The following is a 22070-nucleotide window of genomic DNA, read 5'->3' as shown; positions in this document are numbered from 1 at the left end:
TATATTCGGTCGTATAAACGGATAAGTTATGGCTAAATTATCCATATTATTCTTTCCTCTGTTTATCTTTATACATTACAGCCGCATGGATTTATTCGCCGCATACAAGCGTGGCAAGCTGCATCGCGCGGGGCTTTTGCAATGAGACCTGTATCTTCCTTGTGTAATGAAGAAAATATATTTCAATTGACTGTGCATCCAAATTCAACTCTACTCAATCAATGTGACTGACCTAAAGATTTATAATCATACTAGATGATGCCTACAACTCCGTTGCGCCAAAATTAGTTTATCGCGCGGGAACCGTAAATTTTTCCGATATAAAAAGTATCCTATGTCCTTTCCCGGGGCTCAAGGTATCTCCATGCCAAATTTCAGCAAAATCGGTTCAGCGGTTTGGGCGTGACGAGGTAACAGACAGACAGACAGACACACTTTCGCATTTATAATATTAGTATGGAAGTATGGATATGGATGGTGAAAAACCGTATTGTTTATTTGCGTTGTAAGCAAGCAGCTTGGTTGCAACAAATAAAACTCAAAATATTTTGATGTTGCTATTTGCCAAAGCTTTCGTTTTCAACGATGTGCGTGGCGGCTGAAAAGGAAGATCTTCCGACCGAGCGAGATAGCATGCTCGGTCATGCCCACTGACATCATTTCAGAGGTTGTCATCATCTTGCCGTTCTCCGAAACTTCGATATCGCGTTTTTTTATGAAATAAGGGGGTAAACGAGTAAACGGGTCATCTGATGGAAAGCAACTTCTGTCGCCCATGGACACCCGCAGCATCGGAAGAGCTGCAAGTGCGTTGCCGGCCTTTTATAAACCGGGAATAGGTTAATAGGGTAGGGAAGGGAATAGAAGGAGGGTAGGGAAGGGAATAGGGTAGGGGATTGAGCCTCCGGTAAACTCACTCACTCAGCGAAACACAGAGCAAGCGCTGTTTCACGCCGGTTTTCTGTGAGAACGTGGTATTTCTCCGGTCGAGCCGGCCCATTCATGCCGCAGCATGGCTCTCCCACGTATATGATTATGAGGGTACCGCTAAACGTTTTTCTTGGCAAGCCATTCGCCTAGCATGTGGGAATGCTACTACGTACCAACGAGCGCGTGCTTGTCCCGCTTGCGTCCGCGGCGCTCGGGCTCGCGGTACACGTTGACGTGTATGGCGCGCACGGCCGGCAGGTTGCTGAACTCGTATACCTCGCCCCAGAAACACAGCTCCGTCTTCAGCTTTGTCGACGACCTGAAAGTTTCAAAAAAATTTCATATAATTACTATTAACAATATTTAAGCATTTTAACAATGACTTAAATGAAATAACATTAATGAACGGCAGCAGACCGATGCGACGCGACGCTTCGTTCTTAGGGCCGGGACACAAAAACACGACACGACGTCGTGTCGTATCACGACGCGACGTCGTTTCACGATGCGACGTCGTGTCGTGGGAATCTACGACGCGCGTCGTAAAAAACTACGACACGACATCGTACGACGTCGCGTCGTAGAAACTCATCTTTGAATTTCTACGTGAGTTTCTACGACGCGACGTCGTGCCGTATATCGTGGCACGTCACGATGTCGCGTCGTAGTTTTTTTACGATGCTCGTCGTGGATTCCCACGACACGACGTCGAATCGTGAAACGACGTCGCGTCGTGGTACGACACGACGTCGAATCGTATTTTTGTGTCCCGGCCCTTAGGTATGTAGTTTTGTCTAGTATCGTCTAGTCTTAAAAGTTACTGTTTTACTATCAGAGAAATTGGTTCATAGGCGTTAGGGCCGGGACACAAAAACACGATACGACGTCGTGTCGTACCACGACGCGACGTAGTTTCACGATGCGACGTCTTGTCGTGGGAATCTACGACGCGCGTCGTAAAAAACTACGACACGACATCGTACGACGTCGTCAAATTCCCACCTACTCAGTTACACTTCAACTCACCTCGCATACAAGGTGTCATCGAGCAGTATCTCGCAGTAGTATCGCTTCTTGGGCGGTATCGCCTTGGCCTCCAGCAGCCATAGCTTGACGGTGCGCTCGCAGCGCCGCGTGCGCATCTCGTCCGGGCGCGCCGCCTGACGTAAACTGAAAACGGATTAACACAATTTTTTTAAAGTTATTTAATAGGGTTTACAATAATATTAATTTTAAATGTCCAATGTCCAAGGTGTTTTTGCTATCTACTCGGGGGTCACGGGTTCTTGTAGCGGAAATGCAAAAAATAGATGTTAAATTTAATTAGAACAATTTATTATTATCTGATAAGAAAGAAGATCCATGTTGATGATCCAAAAGTCGGGTCTAGACCTGATAATTCACCTATCGTGTATGATTTATCCATTTCACTTGGTTTTTAACTGATACTGTTCTTACACAGATGAAAAATACCACTTTATAAGCTAAGTTTCGAAAAACACTATTACAGGACTGCAGGCTACGTCTATAACTATTTTTGTGTAAAGTATTGTTTTATTTCGAATAGTTAAGAAACTCAATAACTATAATAATAATAATATCTATGGACGCTTCACACCACGTCAGTCTGGCCCCGTGCTAAGTACCTAAAGGACTTGTGTTACAGGTACCAGATAACGGAAATATATTTAATACTTTTATACTACTTATACATATACATAATATTATATTTAAGATTTTTATTATATCATACGACAATATATTAATACAACACATCCAGACCCGGGAACATTGAAAAATTTTTGTTCCGTCGGCGGGATTCGAACCCGCGACCCTCGGCTTGAGCTACCAACGCGCTCACCACTGAGCCACAGAGGTCGTCGACTATATTATGAGCTTGAAGATAGTAAGAATATTGAGTAATCCAACTCCTTTTATTTCAATTTAAGACTAGCACAAGGTAACTTAACTGCAACAATTGCACAAAAATATCGCGTTGTGTATGTAATTAGGTCGCTTTATAACCATAACGGTATATTTACTCTGTTATTATGAGTCATATTGCGTAAATGCGAGTTAAATATCAAAGTTACATTTTGGATTATGTTTAAATATAACAATATTTCCAACTCGTTACAAAGATTTTTAAAGCGATTGAAAATTTCGAAATCGGGTAGAATTTTGGATTCGTACTTCGTATGTTGACCCATCGCCTGTGATCGAAGCCCATCACTTTTTGTCTCTTATGATAATATGCTATTGCGTCTTTGCAGGCATGATACACTGTACAGGGTGTAACAAAACTAATTGATAATACATTAATAGCTCCCACACCGGTTTCGGTGACGGTGGCCGGTTTCATTGAAACCAGGCCAGCTACGCAGGAGTCATTTTATAGTGCCCAAGTGTGTGCGCAGTACACAAGAGCACTCTCTATTCCTTTATTCTCATAACCCAGTGGGACGGAAGACCGACACGACCGGCGAGAGACCAGGCGCAGTACCGCCTTTTTACATGCCCATCCGACGCATGGATCATCTTACTTGTCAGACAATCAGGTGATGATCAGCCTGCATTGTCCTAACTTGAAAATAACATGTTGGAATCGAACCCACGACCCCCGAGTCAAGAGCCTCGCTCTATACCACTAGACCACGGAGGCGTCATAATACTTTTGGGTGTAGGACGTATCCCCTATATATAGAGTTCGATGTGAAAGTTGCAGCGCTGAATATTTTTTTACTTTTGTACTCATACAAATCACAAAACATTTTGCTCTTTCAGCGCTGCTATTTTTAAAATACACTCTACACAATGGACACATACATACCCTAAAGTATTATAACTTTAGTTTTGTTACACCTTGTATATGCAGTATGCACGAGAGAAAGAGGAAACTAGCGATAGCACGAATTTCTACATATCCCGTGACCGGACTATAGCTACGTACCTGTAAATCCATCTATCTCGTTCCTTTCTGGAGGCGCAGGCGAAATACCGGGGTGCTCGGTTTTCCGCACTGAGCGCGAAGCAGTGCGGCCGCCCCAGAACAGAGGAGTGCAGAGCGCGGATCTCTACCTGAAATGTAATGTGTTAGAGTGAGAAAGATGCATGGGAGAGTGAGTAAATTATTATTGGAGCATTCTATAGAAACCACTTTGAGAATCACTGTTGTAAAACTAGATGTTGCCAAGTTCGTAGAGCCAAATTTTATTTATCGCGATTCGGACAAGAACTTTATTTTCTTAATAGAAACTGTTTTATTAAAATCGGTTCACCGTTATAAATAAGCTTAAGGAGGTAATAGACCTTAAAAGTTTGGAATAATTATTTTTAATCCACAAAAGTATTAAAATGTAATATTAAAGAGTAACATAATTACATCAAGACAATAATTATAGAATTAGATATTTAAACTTATTCTTATGCTTATTAAATATTGAGTCATTGCAAATAAAATTTTTGCTTGAAAGTATAACGAGATCGAGAGCCCAAAGCTTCATTACTCATCAGTAAGTGTCATGACTCATGAGTCATGGGCCATGGCAGGTTGGGGTTTAATAAAGTTTAATACGTATTATTATTATGTACCTACCTGCTTAATTTCTTGTTACAAATCGTAGAACTCTTTATTATTATTTGAGCAGTAAGTGAATAAATTAGTTATTGATTTGATAAATTTACTATCATGTGTAAAGACGGTTTAAAAATATATCCTGTAACAATAATAATATAATGCAGGTGCAGCCTGAATATGGATTAAAAATCATTGAGTCGTGTCGTGCTAAATAAAGTTACTATAATAATAATAAATTATTAATTACATTGCAACGTTCATTATGGAAATGTCTCTTTGTATTGTTTAGATTTTATAAGTAATACCAAAGAATAGCTGATAATAGTACAAGTAAAAGTTTTAATTTCGTAAAACCACGAATGAAACAATATTTAAATTCGTATAATGTGGTTTAAATTCAGCAGCGAGGTTAATCAACTTATAGTTTGGAATTTAGATGAAGATCTTAGGTCGCGCTTAGATAGATTTAATGTTTAAATTAGTTACTATAATTTAATGAATACTTTGGCATGAGCTTTATAATACAGGGTGTTTCAAAAGTGGTATTGTAAGCCGAAAGGGGGTGACTCAGGGGGTCATTTTGAACAACTTTTGTTCAACGACTTTTGTAAATTGGCGAAAAAAATTTTGCTTTTCTATACTGAAAAGTCACGTGACAAACAAAGTTTATAATATGGAGAATCAATTATTTTCAGGAATTCCCAAAAGTCGTAGAACAAAAATTGTTCAGAATTACCCCCTGAGTTACCCCCTTTCAGCTTATTATTCTTACCACTTTAAACATCTTGTATATTTTCTGTCCATTTCTTCATGATACAATGTCTCTGAGTACGAGGTAAGCGGCATATATTTATTTTATTTCTTTGATTTTCTTTCTGTCTGAGTATTATTGTCTAAATAGAGTTATCACCCTTCTCCATCCAAGCTTAATTAAATACGCGGTTGCCAAATTAGGCCGCGCACGAAAGGTGACCAATGTAAGCTCTTTATCGTCAAACACGCTATTTAAATTAGGTTAATTATATGACATTCAAATATAGTCATTATACTACGTCAGAATGGCTTTAAACACTTTAAAACTAGCCGTAAAAACCTAACCCTCTCACAAATAAAAATTCATGGGAAGACAGAAGATCAATTCACATTACAGGATCGATCCTGTTGGAATCGCAATTTGCATCTCACAGCAAATTGGTAATTTCGTTTTGTCATACCAGGGTCAGTAAGTATGATCGGTTCATATTTGAAAGTCAGTTTATGACATCAACACGATTCATTTAAAATCTTTTTCAGACTTAGTATAATTGGTCTAAACTCGAATGTCAGTGTATCAAGACAATTCATTTACAATAATTTGAAAATCCAACTGTGGACTAAGCCCGGCCGCACATTGTCCGAATTCTGATCAGAAACATTTGAATTTCGCCGGACTGCCACCCCGCACACTATCCGAAATATCCTTCCGGCGAGTTCGAGCTCACTCGGCTCAGTACAAAATGTAAGAGACAGCGCGGACGTTCAACTGTTTCTGATCAGAAATTTCGGACAATGTGCGGCCGGGCTTAAGGTGGTGATAATGATGATGATGATACTCTGGTGATGATGATGATACTCACTTGATTAGGTGGGCCGAGGTCCATGGTGGATACCGCGGGGGAGTGCGCTGACAGTAGACTTTCATGAGATCTGAAAATAATAGAATACCTATTTATAGGACACAAAAAATTGATAAAAGTTACCTTACAAATGAACATCAAACAATTTACCACACGTGATACCTATGTTATGTAGATATTTTGGTCAATCTTGGTATGGTCGAAACATGATAAATGATAAAGCCTGCCTATAAAGATTTTAACTGCCTATACTAAAGTATAGATCAATTTTGGCCTGCATATAGATTACAAACCTTGAGACTAGTCACAAAATTAAATTCAATTTCTGATATTAATATAAACTTTTGTTACACTCCTCGTAGAAGTCGTAGATACTTCCGTAACTTATGATTAAGTTTTGTGCTTTAAGGGCCTGTTTCACCACTTCCTGATAAAGTGCTGAATAGGCTATTCACAACTTTTTTGACAGATTCTCCATACTTTATCTGTCAAGTTAAGTAGTGGATAGCCTATCCGGCACTTATCAGGAAGTGGTGAAACAGGCCCTTAGTATAGAAAAAGCGAATGTCAGTTTCAGATGAAACAGTCTGCTACACTAATGAGTACTTAAACATTTTCTTCCTACAAATTTCTTGTTACTTTGAGCCAAATTGGTAGTTTCAGAAAGTTTTTCGCGCTAAAGTTTGCGAAGAAACAAAGTTGGGAGAGCGTTGATCCAAATTCAGAACTACTTAGTGCCTAAGAAGGTAAATTGCGCATTTTACCTATGCGGGTACCTGCAGAGGTGAAAACGGGACCCGGTTATACAAAGAATTTGCTGTCTGTCCGTCTGACTGTCACCAGGCTTCTCAAGAACTGTTATATAGTATAAATAATAATCTGACAATTTAGTCACATATGAACCACTATGAATGTTGTTTATCGACGACACTTTAATAACTGAAGTGCTCCATAAAATGTTAAGTGAATTGGGCGGGCCTTCGCAATATACACCTGTTGCGAGGCGTTCTAATGGGACAGTCAAATTATAATATTTTGGTGCAAAATACAACGATGCGATACATAAATGTCATTTTCTACGGTGTTTTATTTGTTTACCACAAAATAAAACGAGTGCAGAAATGTAGGCCTCCCTAAAAGAATAAACTGCGAAGGTTTCGATTCAATTCCAGTCAACAAATTGAATGCGGTCGGACTGATCACTGATCGCAGGCCGATCTTACCTACCTTCTCGTATATGGAGGGCTTCATAATGTAAGACGTGATGAGATACAATATGTTTACACATAGAATATCTCTATAATTCCATGGCTTTATAAATTATAATATTATAGAGCCGCTATCCCCAACTCGCGGCCCGCCGGGACTTTATTTGTAGCCCGCGTGATGTTCAACAATTTTGAAATTCACGCCCACCGGCAAAATAACGTAAAGTCTACGTGATAGTCGTTAAATTTCTTCCACTTTGAAATCGTTAATTTTGAAGAATGTTATTATTTAACCCCAAAAAAATATTGTTGCGGCCCGCGACACCAAGACCAAAACATGTTTGTGGCCCGCATGAAAAAAAGGTTGGGGACCACTGTTATAGAGTAATCAGTGGCCCTGCCATCTTTTATCTTAAATGTTACGCATAGGAGGGTAGTTCAAGTTTTTACCTGGAAGTTCTTAACGCGTGTGTGGCGGGGTGTGTGGGCACTGCTGTCAGTATCCTGTCTCTCTCCAGCTTGGTGGCCGACTTCGTTCTTTTCAGCGGGTTGTTCCGGAACGACCGCTTGGAGAAGAAGAAGGAGGCGAGCCGCGACGGGCTGTGCTGTGGAGCGCCCGGCACCGGCGTACTCGGCGCCGAGCCGCGACGACATGCCTTCTCGTACGACGTGTCTGGAAAGAAAGAGAGAGCACTATTAGAACATTTTCAAAAATTACGACGTGTCTGGGTAGACAGAGACAGAGCTCTATTAGAACATGTTCTTTATTTAAATATTTCCTGTAATGTCGTGGAAATAGAGCCTTTTCGGATTACAGTACCAGTGTGGCAAAATTTTCAACGTTGTATGTATCAACTGCAACAACGCTTCATACAACCAAGCACTTTAAAAAAAATCACGTTCCAAATAAGCATTAGCACACTCGCATCTCTGCAATTGGAAAACAGGGAGAGTAAACCGTGAACTAAGGAAAAGGTTGTTTGAAAAAGAAAAAAATATATTACATCGTTTATAAGAATACACTATAACACGTATTTCAATCATGTTGTAGTAAGTTCGGACGCCGACTAAACGTATTTTTGAGCGGCTACGGATTTGCGAAATCGATATAATACCTCTTTCCGCTGAATATTAATTCGGACGATTTAGTGAAAACAACACGACGAATTGCACAATTGCGGATTACGAAACTGTATGGTTTGTACGACAATGGCACAGATAATTAGCTTAGTCAGACTAAACTGAGTTGCCTAATTAGGTTCTGTTAGTTCGTGTTTCTCAATTCTATGTTCTGAAAATTGTACTGTAGTTTTTTGGAAACCAAGTATTGTCTGAAGCAAATACAATTGTATTCTAATAATACGTGGGAGAGCCATGCTTCGGCACGAATGGGTCGGCTCGACCGGAGAAATACCACGTTCTCACAGAAAACCGGCGTGAAACAGCGCTAGCGCTGTGTTTCGCCGAGTGAGTGAGTTTACCGGAGGCCCAATCCCCTACCCTATTCCCTTCCCTACCCTCCCCAATTCCCTTCCCATCCCTACTCTCCCCTATTACCCTATTCCCTCTTAAAAGGTCGGCAACGCTCCTGCAGCTCTTCTGATGCTGCGAGTGTCTATGGGCGACGGAAGTTGCTTTCCATCAGGTGACCCGTTTGCTCGTTTGCCCCCTTATTTCATAAAAAAAAAAATAAAAAAAAATACTGACCTAACTCAATATGTAGAGAAGAATGACACTGAATTTATTATTACAAAAGTCTGGCCATTGGAAAGTTTATATTGATAGAGACTTAAAAGTTACTGTTTCTTACACTAACGCACAAATTCAAACACTATTTAAACGGTATAGACAATGATGTTTTAGTACGCCTGAAAAAGATAAGTAGCGCTATGGCTCTACTAAAATTTCTTCCTTTTCTACCTGTCTGAAAAATGTAGATTTCAACGCGTATCTACTTTATAGTAAATTCTTGCATATTCAGTTAATTTTGAACAGTAAATAGGGACAACGAGCTTGTTATGACTTATGAGCAGCCAGTCGAAACTGATTTGAGCCTTGTCTCTAATGAGCGTGATTGCCACTTCTGGCCATTAAGCGCAGTCCACAGGCATCAAAGGCAATGCTACGTAGTTGACTGTATTTTGGCATACATTGCAAAATGGGTTGTGTGTGTTTGCATTAACACGGCGGCGCAAGCTAGGACATAAAGGTTGAGTCTCTACATATTGTCTGCTAGACAGAAATCACAGTTTTTAGACTTTTTCTAACCACTTATCCTTGAGAAAATAAATAAAAAAGCTCGCGCATATTCTGTGGTAAATTGTTTGCAAATGCTATGAAATATTTTCCTGAATTATCATTCAAAGTAATTCGAATATTTACGAAAACAACTCCTAATCTCGATATTTTGATCAAGTTTAGTCATCTCAGAAATATATCTGCCAAGTAAAAGCTGTGTACACAAATATTCTGATGCCAAACATAATATCAAAGGAAACAGCTCTAACTTCCTCACTTAATGCATCGAGAATGAAGTATGGTGTATTTTCGTTTCAGTCTGAGACTTAGGGCCTGTTTCACCAGTTACGTGTGTAGTCCGTAAGTGTCGGATAGGCTATACACAACTTATCTGACAGATACTCTATATTATGCCATATCAGATAAGTTATGGATAGCCTATCCACCAGCGACCAAATTACCTAGGTCAACTTCTCTGATAGTACTGTGGCGATACCCACAATTTGCCTAACAATCCTGCATCGCGCTATCGAAGTTTCGGAGAACGGCAAGATATATATACTTACTTCGGCCTGACCGAGCATGCTATCTCACACGGTCGGAAGATCTTCCTTTTCGGCCGCCACTAACAACGTTAAAGTACCATGGTCGTTAGTTTATTGTGCAATGTGCATATTATGTATTCTTTACCTATATTACAAAGAAACTATTTTGAATTTAGAAGTAGGTAATAACTGATAACATCTGTCTACAAATAACGATATTCTTTTGAAGCAAAAACCGGAGTCGACCTTTATAGTCCACTAGTCACTATAGATGATACTTACCATATTTTTTACAATGTGTGCCGATTTTGATAGTTCTTTGTTCGATATCGAAACCATAGTAAACATGTAGAACTATATTTTCTTAAAGATATCACATTACAAAGGTGCATTCGTAAATAGTCGCGCAGGCAACATGGCCGTTTCCGGCGGAAGTCGTGCGCACGCCCGTGACCGCACGACTTGCCAGTTGCCAATGTTGCCACACTACTTTGCAGTCCTGCCATGAGTGCCAACCTACAATAAAAGATACGGATCTACATAATACTATTGCCAGCATACCTAAATTATATCATACGACAGCGCAAAGAAACAAATATACCTTATTGTGCACAAAAATTACAAAAATACTTAAATATAAACAACAATAATTATCGGTAAATCAGACATGTACACAATGGGTACTATTATATATTCTGTGACAATGGGGAGATGATCATACAAAAAGGCAATAATATTATGCTCAAGTGTAAACAATTCACAATGAAGGGTTGAAAAAGGCGAAATTTTGCGAAAAAGTGTGAAAAACGCCAATTAATGTGCGGTCTATTTTTTTAAGAAGTAAGCACGAGAAGTGCTTCTCTCTACATAATATTTAGGCACGAAAAGTGTTTACTTCCACATAAAATTTAAAAGTAGTAATGTTAGTAATCTGTCTTTGACCGTACGTGCTGACTGCCGACCTTCTTAACTTGCAAATTGTGATTAGTAATCGCTAATTCGCCTAATTCGTACAATTTTAGCAATACGTTAAACATATTGAATCAGAGAAAATACGAAAAGTTTAGTAGGTAAAGTTACAATTATTGTATGTAAAGGAACCAATAGTTAACCGTTATAGCTAAAGACCCAAATTCTTCAAAGCCTGGCCTACATACCGAAAACGTACCCACATGTTTTGCATATTATTATGAGACGTATAGTATTACTTGTTAGTTACATAAGTGATAAAACATCTGAATAAATATTGGACTGGTTATGATAATGTATGTTGTAACAGTGCGAGCGAGAGGGAAGATAACCTATTACCGTTAGTGGTCGTGCTGCACCCAACACAAACATGGCGGTAGTCATGGCAACGATGTTCGCGATACCTGATTTATTGACAGTAGCCACACATGATACAATGTAAGTATGACTTCAATTTTGGTTTAAGAGATTTACTGTAGAGCAGCGACCACATAGGTCGCTGCTGTAGAGTATTTTAATCCGTTATTTTATTCATTCAAATTTCTACTGGAGCTATGAAAATTAATGCTTTTATAATGTTACTTATTGTTTAAACTTTTAGATTATTATCCGTTTAATCAGTGTAGGTTTAAAATACAGGATTTAATGTTTAAAGGTGTTCTTATTAGCGAGTGATAGCGCCATTTAAATAATTTCTACTGTCTCTTAAAATAGTAGCTTTGCAGATCATTTTTATCAGATGTAGGAAGATACTGATAGTCTCTGAATAGGCAAACCTATTCAGAGACTAACAAGAGAAAGCGCGTAGGTGCATCGAGGAACAAGTAGGCGTAGATAAACTTACATCTTTCGACTTTCGAGTGAACGACAATGAAAAATATCGCCATTTTAAAATAAGGGTACAGCCTGATAAAGAAGAATAATATGCTAATTCCTTAGCTTATAATAAGGGTGCACTTACATCAACTGATATCTTGTCAGTTAATATAAAATATACCTTACAATAAGGGTGTGCTCATATAAACTCCTATACCTGAGGTAAAAATACTACAATAAGGGTGCACTCAAGTTGAACGACCTACAGTAATAAAGTACTGGCACCAGTGACTCACTGGAATAATTGCACCGTACCTTGCGGAGTCGGGGGACCGCATTAACTGGCATGTAATTACTTTGATGCTCTTCGGTTTTTAATCAACTGTAAAGGTGTTTTATAGGTTTCAGTATAAATTTTGCTTGAGTTCTAATTTTAAATTTTTAAAGTTCCAATTTAACAGAACTGTAAAATTCTAGAAAGCTTGTAAAAAATATTTGAACCTGGTAAGTAGTAATCTTTGTCATTTTTAGCAAAAAAAACTTCAGAAACAAGGGAATTACTTTTAAATAAGTATAGAAAATATAAATATTAATGGAACTTTTAAATGCAATGCGGAAATTTTCTAGTTGTAGAATTAGTATTGCCAACCGCGTTCGATTGTAATTGCAAACTACACTTTCTGCATTACAGTCCCATGTTTGTATTTAACAGTGACAAAGTTAACAAACTCGTTAAAAAGGGAGCAGGGGGGCAATCACGACTTGATAACACAAAACGAGGAAATGCCTTGATAAAAATGTACCGAAAAATGTTGATAACAAAGCAACAAATGTTTTAACTCTACATAAAATTGTACATTTTGTTTCAATTAATATCAACGCTTTTGTTTAATAAAGATTGATATGATGATGAAAGGACTTGCACTAATCAGTCGCTGTCCACACGCACCTTTCCCTAATTACTAATCACCTGCACAAATCACATGCAGTTATTACTAATCAAAGTGAATACGGGCCTTAAGTCTAAATAAAACTACGCAGCAAGTGATAACTCACAAATTTTCAAATGATTAAAATTTATAACCATAGTCATTTGTAACTATAGGCGTCTATAGGTTTGGATCACACAGCTGGTACAGATGAACTCATTTACAATAATTAATTACTAAAGGATGTCAACATGACAATAACTTGTACGTATAAACTATTATATATGGTCTATCGTTTCCTGTTGTGTTGTTTCATTTAAGTATATCAACTTTAATGAGATAATTCTGTTGCTATTGTGAAGATGTTACACGACGTATGTTCATTGTTAGTGTATGGTTAAGAGTAAAGCAAGTCATCCTTTGGAGTTGCATCAAATTGAATAGTGGTTTTAGTGGATCTTCCGGGTATCAAAAATACCTCATTTAGTTATGTAATATAAAGTGAAAAGTAGCCATAACGCGTATAGTGATTGTAGCATCGATAAAAATAATTGCAATTGATAGTGCAGCTGCACTCAATGTTATACTTCCGCTAAGTAAATAAATGCACTGCCTGCGAAGTTTTCAAATACGTTTACATAACGCTTTAAGAACCTCTTAAGTTCTGCCGTTCTGCATAGCAGATCCCGATGCAATGTCAAGTCTCTTCCCAGCCATTTAAGACACTTTTACGGGTTATAAAAGGAGCATTTGAGACTTCGGTCACTAGAATCTACTATTGCTTAAAAGTCTTAAGAAAGGGGTTCTTCTAATTACTCTTACCAGAATGTACAGCCACTTCGTCATCCACATCCAGATAAGCTCGTCGTAAACTCAGCGGACTGCTGGCCACTTGCTCCTCGTTTTTCTTGATGAGTGCACCGATGACTTCACCATTCCCACCATTTTCACCAACAAACTTGTCGTAATCAACTTTGAGGTCGGTCACCACTGCGACATTATCTTCCAATCCTTCCTCTATATACCTCGCTGTGATACTCCGTAGCAGAGAATTACTTCGTGATAATTTGGTGCTTCGGGAGCGTCTTATAAAATTCAAGCCAGATAATTTTACTGGTCCTTTATTTGGACTCTCTGGTGTGACAGTAATTTTCGGCGTTCGGAATATTGAGGTGGAACTATTGCTGCCTCTTATCGGCGAGGGGGTGGCAAGGTTCTGCGGCAACGTTTTCGACTTTTCCTTGTTAGGAGTAGCGAGTTTCGGCGCATCGGGTATCAGGGATAAGTTAGAATTCCTGATCGCCGACTTCGATGTGGATAATCTGGCGCCGATGTGCGACGAGGAGTGGTTGAGTTTTTGTGATGAGATCGATGTTGAGAGCGGGGAGTATATTCTGTCGTACCTCGGTTCGCATGACGTCGTCGTTCTTAATCTAGGCTTGGAACTCCTGAGATGGCCGCCCTCGAAGTCTCTACTTCTATGTCTCGGGCCCGTGTAATTCACGTCGATTTTAGTCAGAGCCTCGTTGGAGCTCATCCTATAGGACAGCGGCCTTCGGTACCTCCTGTCGGGACTGATCATGCTGATGTCACTCTCGCTCTCCGTGTAAGTCGTGTCCGATATCTGCAGCTTATCCAGCTTACTTCGTCGCTTTATTTTCGGTGGCGTATCCAGGTTTTGCCCGCATATCAGTGCCTGCTTCTCCTCCGGCGTCAAAGGGAGGTAGTTGTCGAAGCTCTCGAACAATGGCACGTAGAAGACCGACCGGCGACGACCCTCGTCGTCGGTGGTCGAGGCGTTCGGGGAGAGAGTCCTGGACATGGCGCTGGCCGGATTCACGCCGCGTTAGCTATCCATCTTAGTCTCGTCGCATCATTCGTCTCACTTGCGTGCATCCTTTTTATCTTTCACTTAGGAACTGTAAAGCGAATCAACGTTGGAATATTTACGATATAGAATAAACGAAACGTTCGAATGTTATGCATATCGATCGGCCGGCTATAGCACTTATCTGGGCGCGATAAGATTATAATAACCAATCGCAAAGCTGACTTGAACAACATAATAATGGCTAGGTTCCATAATAACGCTCATGGGAACAGAAATAGGAACACTAACAAATACTGCTTGTTGGTCGACATAATTATGTGTTTCTTGGAGCGCTTGGTGAACATATTATATTATGCGTATTATATCATAATTTATAACTCATATTTCATACGCTTGAAAGTTCAAACAGATATCGTAGAAAGGGTTGCATATTCCAATTTGCTATTTATAACAAGTAATAAATTGTTTATAAGCGATAGTAAATAAATACAATAATAAACAATATATTATGCATAGATCATGTCTATAATTACTTGAAATAACGCTTTCTCTCTTACAATGTTGTTTACATCACTGTTACTAGTTGTAACTACTTGGTTAGAGCCAAACATTTGTATTCAATATTCTGTATTCATTAGCAAATAACGTGCACTCAAACTAATTACTACTTATCAATCAAAGGATGTGAGTTACCTACTAATTTGGGTAATTATCCAAAGTTATTAGCAAGAAATCCTGTATTATTTATTATGCTTGGTTGGTATGCTATTATTTGGCGCAAAAATGCTTCAACATTCTCACGACATAAAAGGACAATTCGAAATTCAAAAGACAAATTCCACCAGCGTCTTTAAATCTTTTTTTTATAGTCGAGGAGGCAGCGCCGGATGTGAGCACGAATCTCAAGAGGGACGATACGGAATATAGTTTGCGGAACGAACACTGTTAGCCCGTCACCTCCCACTACTATCAATTAGTTTTTATTTGAATAAATTGCCTAATTTCAACGGTTGATTTATAGAGTATGTCTCTATATCTCATGCAGTTTACTGTTGTGGACTATAGTAATTGCAGATTGAGTAGACAATTAAAGACACGGTAATGTACATTTTGACTCGGTAGTGTTCGGATAATTGACGAAGTAAATTAATTGTTATATTTTCAGTCCACCTTCAGTTACGTGAATCTTTCATTCAATATCTTAGAATAAACATTTCGCTAATGACGCCTTATACAATTATACTAGATTACTATATTTGTATGTATGTTTATAGACATGTCGTCCAAGAAACTTCATAATTCACAAAAGGCTATTCACGGTAGCATGTACCAGGCTACAGAAATCTGATCCCGGCGACTGGAATCCGGCGTGACTAACGCCCAATCATGATTCAGTGCAGCGCCCGGCCACCACGACCTAGGTCTTTCAACCACTACTGCCTAGGTCTTTCAACTTATCAAGTACTGCCTAGGTCTTTCAACCTACAAGTACTGCCTAGGTCTTTCATTCACGACTGTTTAAACCTGCTATAGCTTTTATACCTAGACTGTAGACCCTAGTACATAAGAGTAATATTTTTTGTTCTTAATTCTTGCTGTTTTTCTACTATGAAATTGAATACGTAGTCTGTGTGAATTGGTATTATACTCGCTCGCAAATTGCAATATGAATAGGTACCCTTTAGAAGCAAGTGCTCTATGTCAATAATTTCAGCAGTTCCAGCTCATCGTAATAAACTGTACATGTATTATAATTTATAACAAATTAAGTAACCCCCATAAAAAGTTGTTAACAACATTATACAAATCCGAATTACACGCGTAACGAATTTCCTAAAACGTTTTAAACGTGGAAACTGCGGAATCCTCGATATTTCGCGCTATAAATATGAAACACATGGAGATACTTTTCACACGCCATCGCAAATTACTCCGAGAGGAATTACCAGCGCTCCCGACGCCCGACGCCCGCGGAATGATAAATGCTACGAAAAAAGAAAAAAACACGCCTCAGTCCTAACACGCTACAAAAAACGACCCAACCCTTAGCGCCGTACTTTGAATTTTAACAAACATGTTTTATCAAAGGGGAGTTTTTGTTAATATTTTAATGAACTTTCACAATTAGCGACATATTAGGGCCTTAGGAGTACACCTGTCGACTCTAAGATAGCGGTATTTAGAGTACCATTTATAATGGTATTTAATTTCAAATGGTTATTAATTACAAGTTATCTATTGGTAATCAGATACCTTTCGAAACGCATAAAAGCGAAGAGTTAAAACAAGCGTTTTATACATGGGAGAGCCATGCTTCGGCACGAATGGGCCGGCTCGACCGGAGAAATACCACGTTCTCACAGAAAACCGGCGTGAAACAGCGCTTGCGCTGTGTTTCGCCGAGTGAGTTTACCGGAGGCCCAATCCCCTACCCTATTCCCTTCCCTACACTCCCCTATTCCTTTCCCTTCCCTTCTCTACCCTCCTCTATTCCCTTCCCTTCCTTTCCTTACCCTCCCCTATTACCCTGTTCCCTCTTAAAAGGCCGGCAACGCACTTGCAGTTCTTCTGATGCTGCGAGTGTACATGGGCGATGGAAGTTGCTTTCCATCAGGTGACCCGTTTGCTCGTTTGCCCCCTTATTTCATAAAAAAAAGCTTGATAAATATTAAACATATGACAAATCTACAGGCAAATAAAGAAAGAATTTTCCTTCATAAATTGTTTATTACCTCAATCAATTCAAACGAAAGTTTTGTGATGGCTTTGTGGAAAGTCCATTTCACACAAAATCTGACAACACAAACTCTGTATTTTCTAGAAATGTTTTATTGCGGAATGAATGTAACAAACTTTTTCCATCAAAAGTAAAGAAAATAATTCGTAAAAGTGATTATTTTCTTTACTTTTGACGGAAAGCAGAATTGGAAAAAAATGTATCCTATTGACTGTATCTCTTCAATTCTATCGAAGATGTACCATCGAGGAAATTGATTCCTAGGCAGTTGACGGACCTACGTCGTTTGGTCGACTTATGTCAATTCAATGTTAGCTGTGATCGGTCGGATGGGTTTTGTTAATGTTACCAAATTACTTAGGTCCGCCATATTCTGCCTAGGAATTAACTTCTCTGATAGTACTGTGGTTTATTATACAAGACTACTTTTATACAGTCAACAGCAAAAAGAATTTAATTGACATTGACAAGTACAAATGAGGGATAATAAACGGTTAGTACATATCAATCAATCAATCAGAATCGTGAGGGGAATTGTGCGTCCAATCGGGCACTTAATGACCAATTACTATTTTAAATTGGGGATAAATTAGTAGAATAATAATGCATGTTTGAAGATTACGTATTAAAACTAGAATGTAAATATTAACCTTACTACTTCACAGAAATTCTTGGTTTATGTGATGAAAATTAGTCCGATCCCAGGAATTAAATTGTCTGATAAAAAATATCAAAATCGGTTGCGCTTTAAGCATAAAGAGGTAACCAACAGATACATTTTCGCGTATTTTATGAATTTTCACCTATAGGCTATTACATATTTTGAGCGTAGACACACACCATACCAACAAAATGTAGCGATTTGAATCGCCAACTATAGCTCAATATTTTTATTTAAAAACTAGCAGTCCCGGCAAACGTTTTGTCTATATTATATATAAAACTCAAAGGTGACTGACTGACATGGTGATCTATCAACGCACAGCCCAAACCACTGGACCGATCGGGCTGAAACTTGGCATGCAGGTAGATGTTATGACGTAGGCATCCGCTAAGAAAGGGTTTTGATCAATCCCACCTCCAAGGGGTTAAAATAGGGGATGAAAGTTTGTATATAATAATACTTCTTAACGCGAGCGAAGCCGCGGGCAAAAGCTCGTCATAATATAAAGTAGGTATCATAGTTCGTTATTTGTAAAGAATATTATTTTATTGAAGTGACTAAATAAGTATGCCACGATGGCAACGTCCATCGCTATCCCATCGCAGTCAATCTCGAGTTGTAATAATTTATCATTATTTATTCAACAAATACACTTATCGATATAAAAAGTTGCCAGTAACCGATTCTCAAACCTACTGAATACGCATAAAAAATTTGGTAAAAATCAGTAAAGCCGTTTCGGAGGAATACGGTAACTAACATTGTGAAACGAGAATTTTAGAGGTATACTTATATAATAAGATATGTAGATATGTAATAACTTAATAAGAAACGCTAAAATAGACACTTAAGTGTCACTATAAATACATCAAGTTCAACTGAGCGGTTTAAGCCAATTGCAGATAATCCCATACAGAGCCTTGAATTTCACGACTGACCGACATTTCCAGCCGTGACATTGTTCTAAAAATGCAATCAATTGTTCCACAACGAGCCGTAGAACGCAAATTAAAATCAATCTACTGCAATTGATCGAAAACATCCGACATATGATTCGAGCGAGCTACCTAGAGGCTAGAAGCGATTTTTGCTCGGTAAAGTCGGAAACAGGTAGATTATTTGCATATCTGCACGTTTAAAATTACATTTAAACTAGATGACGCCGCGCCGGCAACTCTCTTGCACAAAATTAGTTTATCGCGCGCGTAACCGACATTTTTCCGGGATAAAAAGTATTTTATGTCCTTTCCGGGAACTCAAAGTATCTCTATACCAAATTTCAGCAAAATCGGTTCAGCTGTTTGGGCGTGAAGAGGTGACAGACAGACAGACAGAAACACTTTCGCATTGATAACATTAGTATGAATTTTGGCTCGGTAAAGTCTGAAATCGGTTAGTTTAGAATTTGCAAATCTGCACGATTAAAAGTCTTTACATAGTAAATTTTGCCGTCTAAGCTCTCTATACTAATATTATAATTGGGAAGAGTTTGTTTGTTTGAACGCGCTAATCTAGGAACTACTAGTAATTTATACACAAGGAAGTGCAACGACTGTACACGTGGTTAAACTACATACATTTAAGTTAAACACATGAATACGTGTATGTAAGTACGGTTTAACGGTGCCATTAAGCGATTTTCGCCTCATCAGTACGTATTGTACCATCGTAGAAATTGTTTCATAGGCAGTTGACGGGCCTATATTATTTAGTCGGATTATGTCGACTAAGTAAGTCTAGTAGACTAAGGGCCTGTTTCACCACTTTCTGATAAAGTGCCTAATATGCTATTCACAACTTTTTTGACAGATTCTCCATACTTGATCTGTTAAGTTAATTGGTGGATAGCCTTATCAGGAAGTGGTGAAACAGGCCCTAAGTAAGTCGTCATCCGTCGTTAATTTCTCTGATAGTACATAGTGTTAGTGTCGAGCCGTCTGCGTTATTCCTGTAAGTATGTTCGTCACGTTGGCATTTGTATATGGGACACTGGATAGGAAGATAGCCGCCTACGTGTTCGTTGGAACGGGAACATTGGACATACTGTTTGTTTTAATTACAATATATTATGTACAATGTACATATTTGTACAGCAATGATAAATCGTATTAATTAGTACATAGTATTGTAAATATAAAAGCAATTTAGTTATTGTAAAAGTTATATTTTGGAACCATTTAGCTCTTACTCCTTACAGTTAACTATTATGTCCAAACTTTTAAGTGATTTTATATTTTCTTAAGACTTTTTCGGGGCATTATAACCCCAGGCTGTAATTTTTTTTTACTTTTGCTTATCACCAAAACCATTCTTCGTTTCAATGAAAATTTATTTTCTAAAGAAATTAAAGAGAATTTATACGACCTCTTAAACTTGGTCGCACTATACCGTATGTCGGATAATATTAGGGCAAACGAGATGACGCAAAGTCAGAAGTTGTAGAACCAGTGCCGGTTGTGCAACACAACAGTACAATTTTCTACGGCGAGTTAAGCTTTGTTAAGGTAAAAGTTTAGATGATTCATAGTAGTCTAACCGGTTTGCTATTTATATTATTTTGAAGTTTTTGAAAACAATGTTAGGCTTTAGTTACCCTACAGAATGTTTGTCCTACGCAACATTGTTTTGAGGATGGGGTAGTTGCTAAATTATTTCTAGTATATTTAAAAGTTAAGGAGTGTACTTACAACTTGTGTTACTTCTTTACGCGAAAACTACTAGGTTTTTGCTCCTGAAAAACTAAGGTATCCCCGTGCTACGTGGCTAAAAACTTATATGATATATTATGTACTAAAATGTAGGAGCACACAGTACATGTGGTACTGAGGACTGTAAAATTTTCCAACGGAAGCTACAAGTCCAGCGCTGGCCAGTTACAACAATTGCGCGTAAATCTGTGTGTGTGCGTTATTTACGATATTAGTACCGGTACTAGGTACATAAGTATTCATTACAATAACATAATATTGCCTAACGTACCTTCGTACGCAAAAAAAAAACATAGAAGTCGCAGGAAAACCTTATTTGTACGACGAAATATTATTATAATATGATAGATAATAATAAATGTAATAGTTCAGCGGCTTATGAAAAGAGCTTCTGAGCCCGAGACCTTTGCAACGAATGCAAAACCGTGGAAATCGGTTCGTGCGTTCTGGAGTTATAGCGTCAGGAAGGAAAACCCGACTTATTTTTATATATTAGATAAGTATTAGTAAGGTATATTTATACCTAAAGTGTATAATTACGTAGAAATAGGACAGTCGTGATTTAGCTGATGCAAGTGAGATACGTTCACTAAGCAAGGTCAGTGGCATGATGCGATTGCAACAGGGTTCAAACAGTCCACTATTGTTAAGTACTTTATAACCCCGACTAAGTTAAGAGATTAGCCCTGGGGACATTACTATCATGAAAAGAAAACATATTTATAGGCGAATGGCAAACCGTTATTTGGTCGAGTTATGTCAAGTCAACCGACTTATTACCACCATTAATTTGACATAACTCAGTAGGTCCGATATCTTTCTATGAATCAATAGTTAGTATTTTGATCTAAACTTATCAATGAGAGAATTCTGACAAGTTAAGCGTTCTCTACATGTTAACAGTTAAAGAAAGGGCAAGAAAATGTAATATAAGTAGTCTTTAAAGCCTCTTGAATTATTAAAAGAAAAGAATTAAATACCTATTACTATAGTTATTTATCATAAATGATAAATAACCATAGTAATAGGTATTTAATTCTTTATAGTTTATAAGTTGGCTACTTGAAATAATGATAATATAGTGAATAATATAAGACTATTTTATAAACGACGGAACATATTATCAACTATTCAACTCTTGTTTGCTAGAGCTTAGAATATCAAGCTACTTGAAATAATGACAATAACAGAAAATATAACGAACTAATATAATATATATGCGGAACATTATATCAACCCTTCAACATATTGTTCACGGGTCAGTACATAGTCGTGTAAATGCCATATTGGTGCGTGGGTTGA

General features: G+C 38.2%; 1 protein-coding gene across 12 annotated transcripts in view; it reads right to left on the bottom strand.

Moving 5' to 3' along the window:
* LOC121729551 (disabled homolog 2-interacting protein) overlaps positions 1 to 22070 on the bottom strand; it is a 224627-nt gene that overhangs the window by 8111 nt on the left and 194446 nt on the right. For 10 of the 12 annotated variants that reach the window (XM_042118094.1, XM_042118092.1, XM_042118100.1 and 7 more), the window contains 5 exons: positions 7782 to 8004; positions 6124 to 6193; positions 3881 to 4008; positions 1957 to 2100; positions 1104 to 1249 (listed from right to left, as the gene is read on the bottom strand). In XM_042118094.1, the coding sequence (XP_041974028.1) occupies positions 1104 to 1249; positions 1957 to 2100; positions 3881 to 4008; positions 6124 to 6193; positions 7782 to 8004 (711 nt within the window). Of the gene's footprint in view, positions 1 to 1103; positions 1250 to 1956; positions 2101 to 3880; positions 4009 to 6123; positions 6194 to 7781; positions 8005 to 8335; positions 8386 to 13650; positions 14748 to 22070 lie in introns of those variants that run through there. The other 2 variants (XM_042118093.1, XM_042118103.1) reach the window with 2 other exon arrangements.

Source organism: Aricia agestis, chromosome 8 (genome assembly GCF_905147365.1).
Source record: "Aricia agestis chromosome 8, ilAriAges1.1, whole genome shotgun sequence".
Taxonomy (NCBI): domain Eukaryota; kingdom Metazoa; phylum Arthropoda; class Insecta; order Lepidoptera; family Lycaenidae; genus Aricia; species Aricia agestis.
Note: the sequence above shows the minus strand (reverse complement) of the source record. Positions and strands in the feature narration are given on the sequence as shown.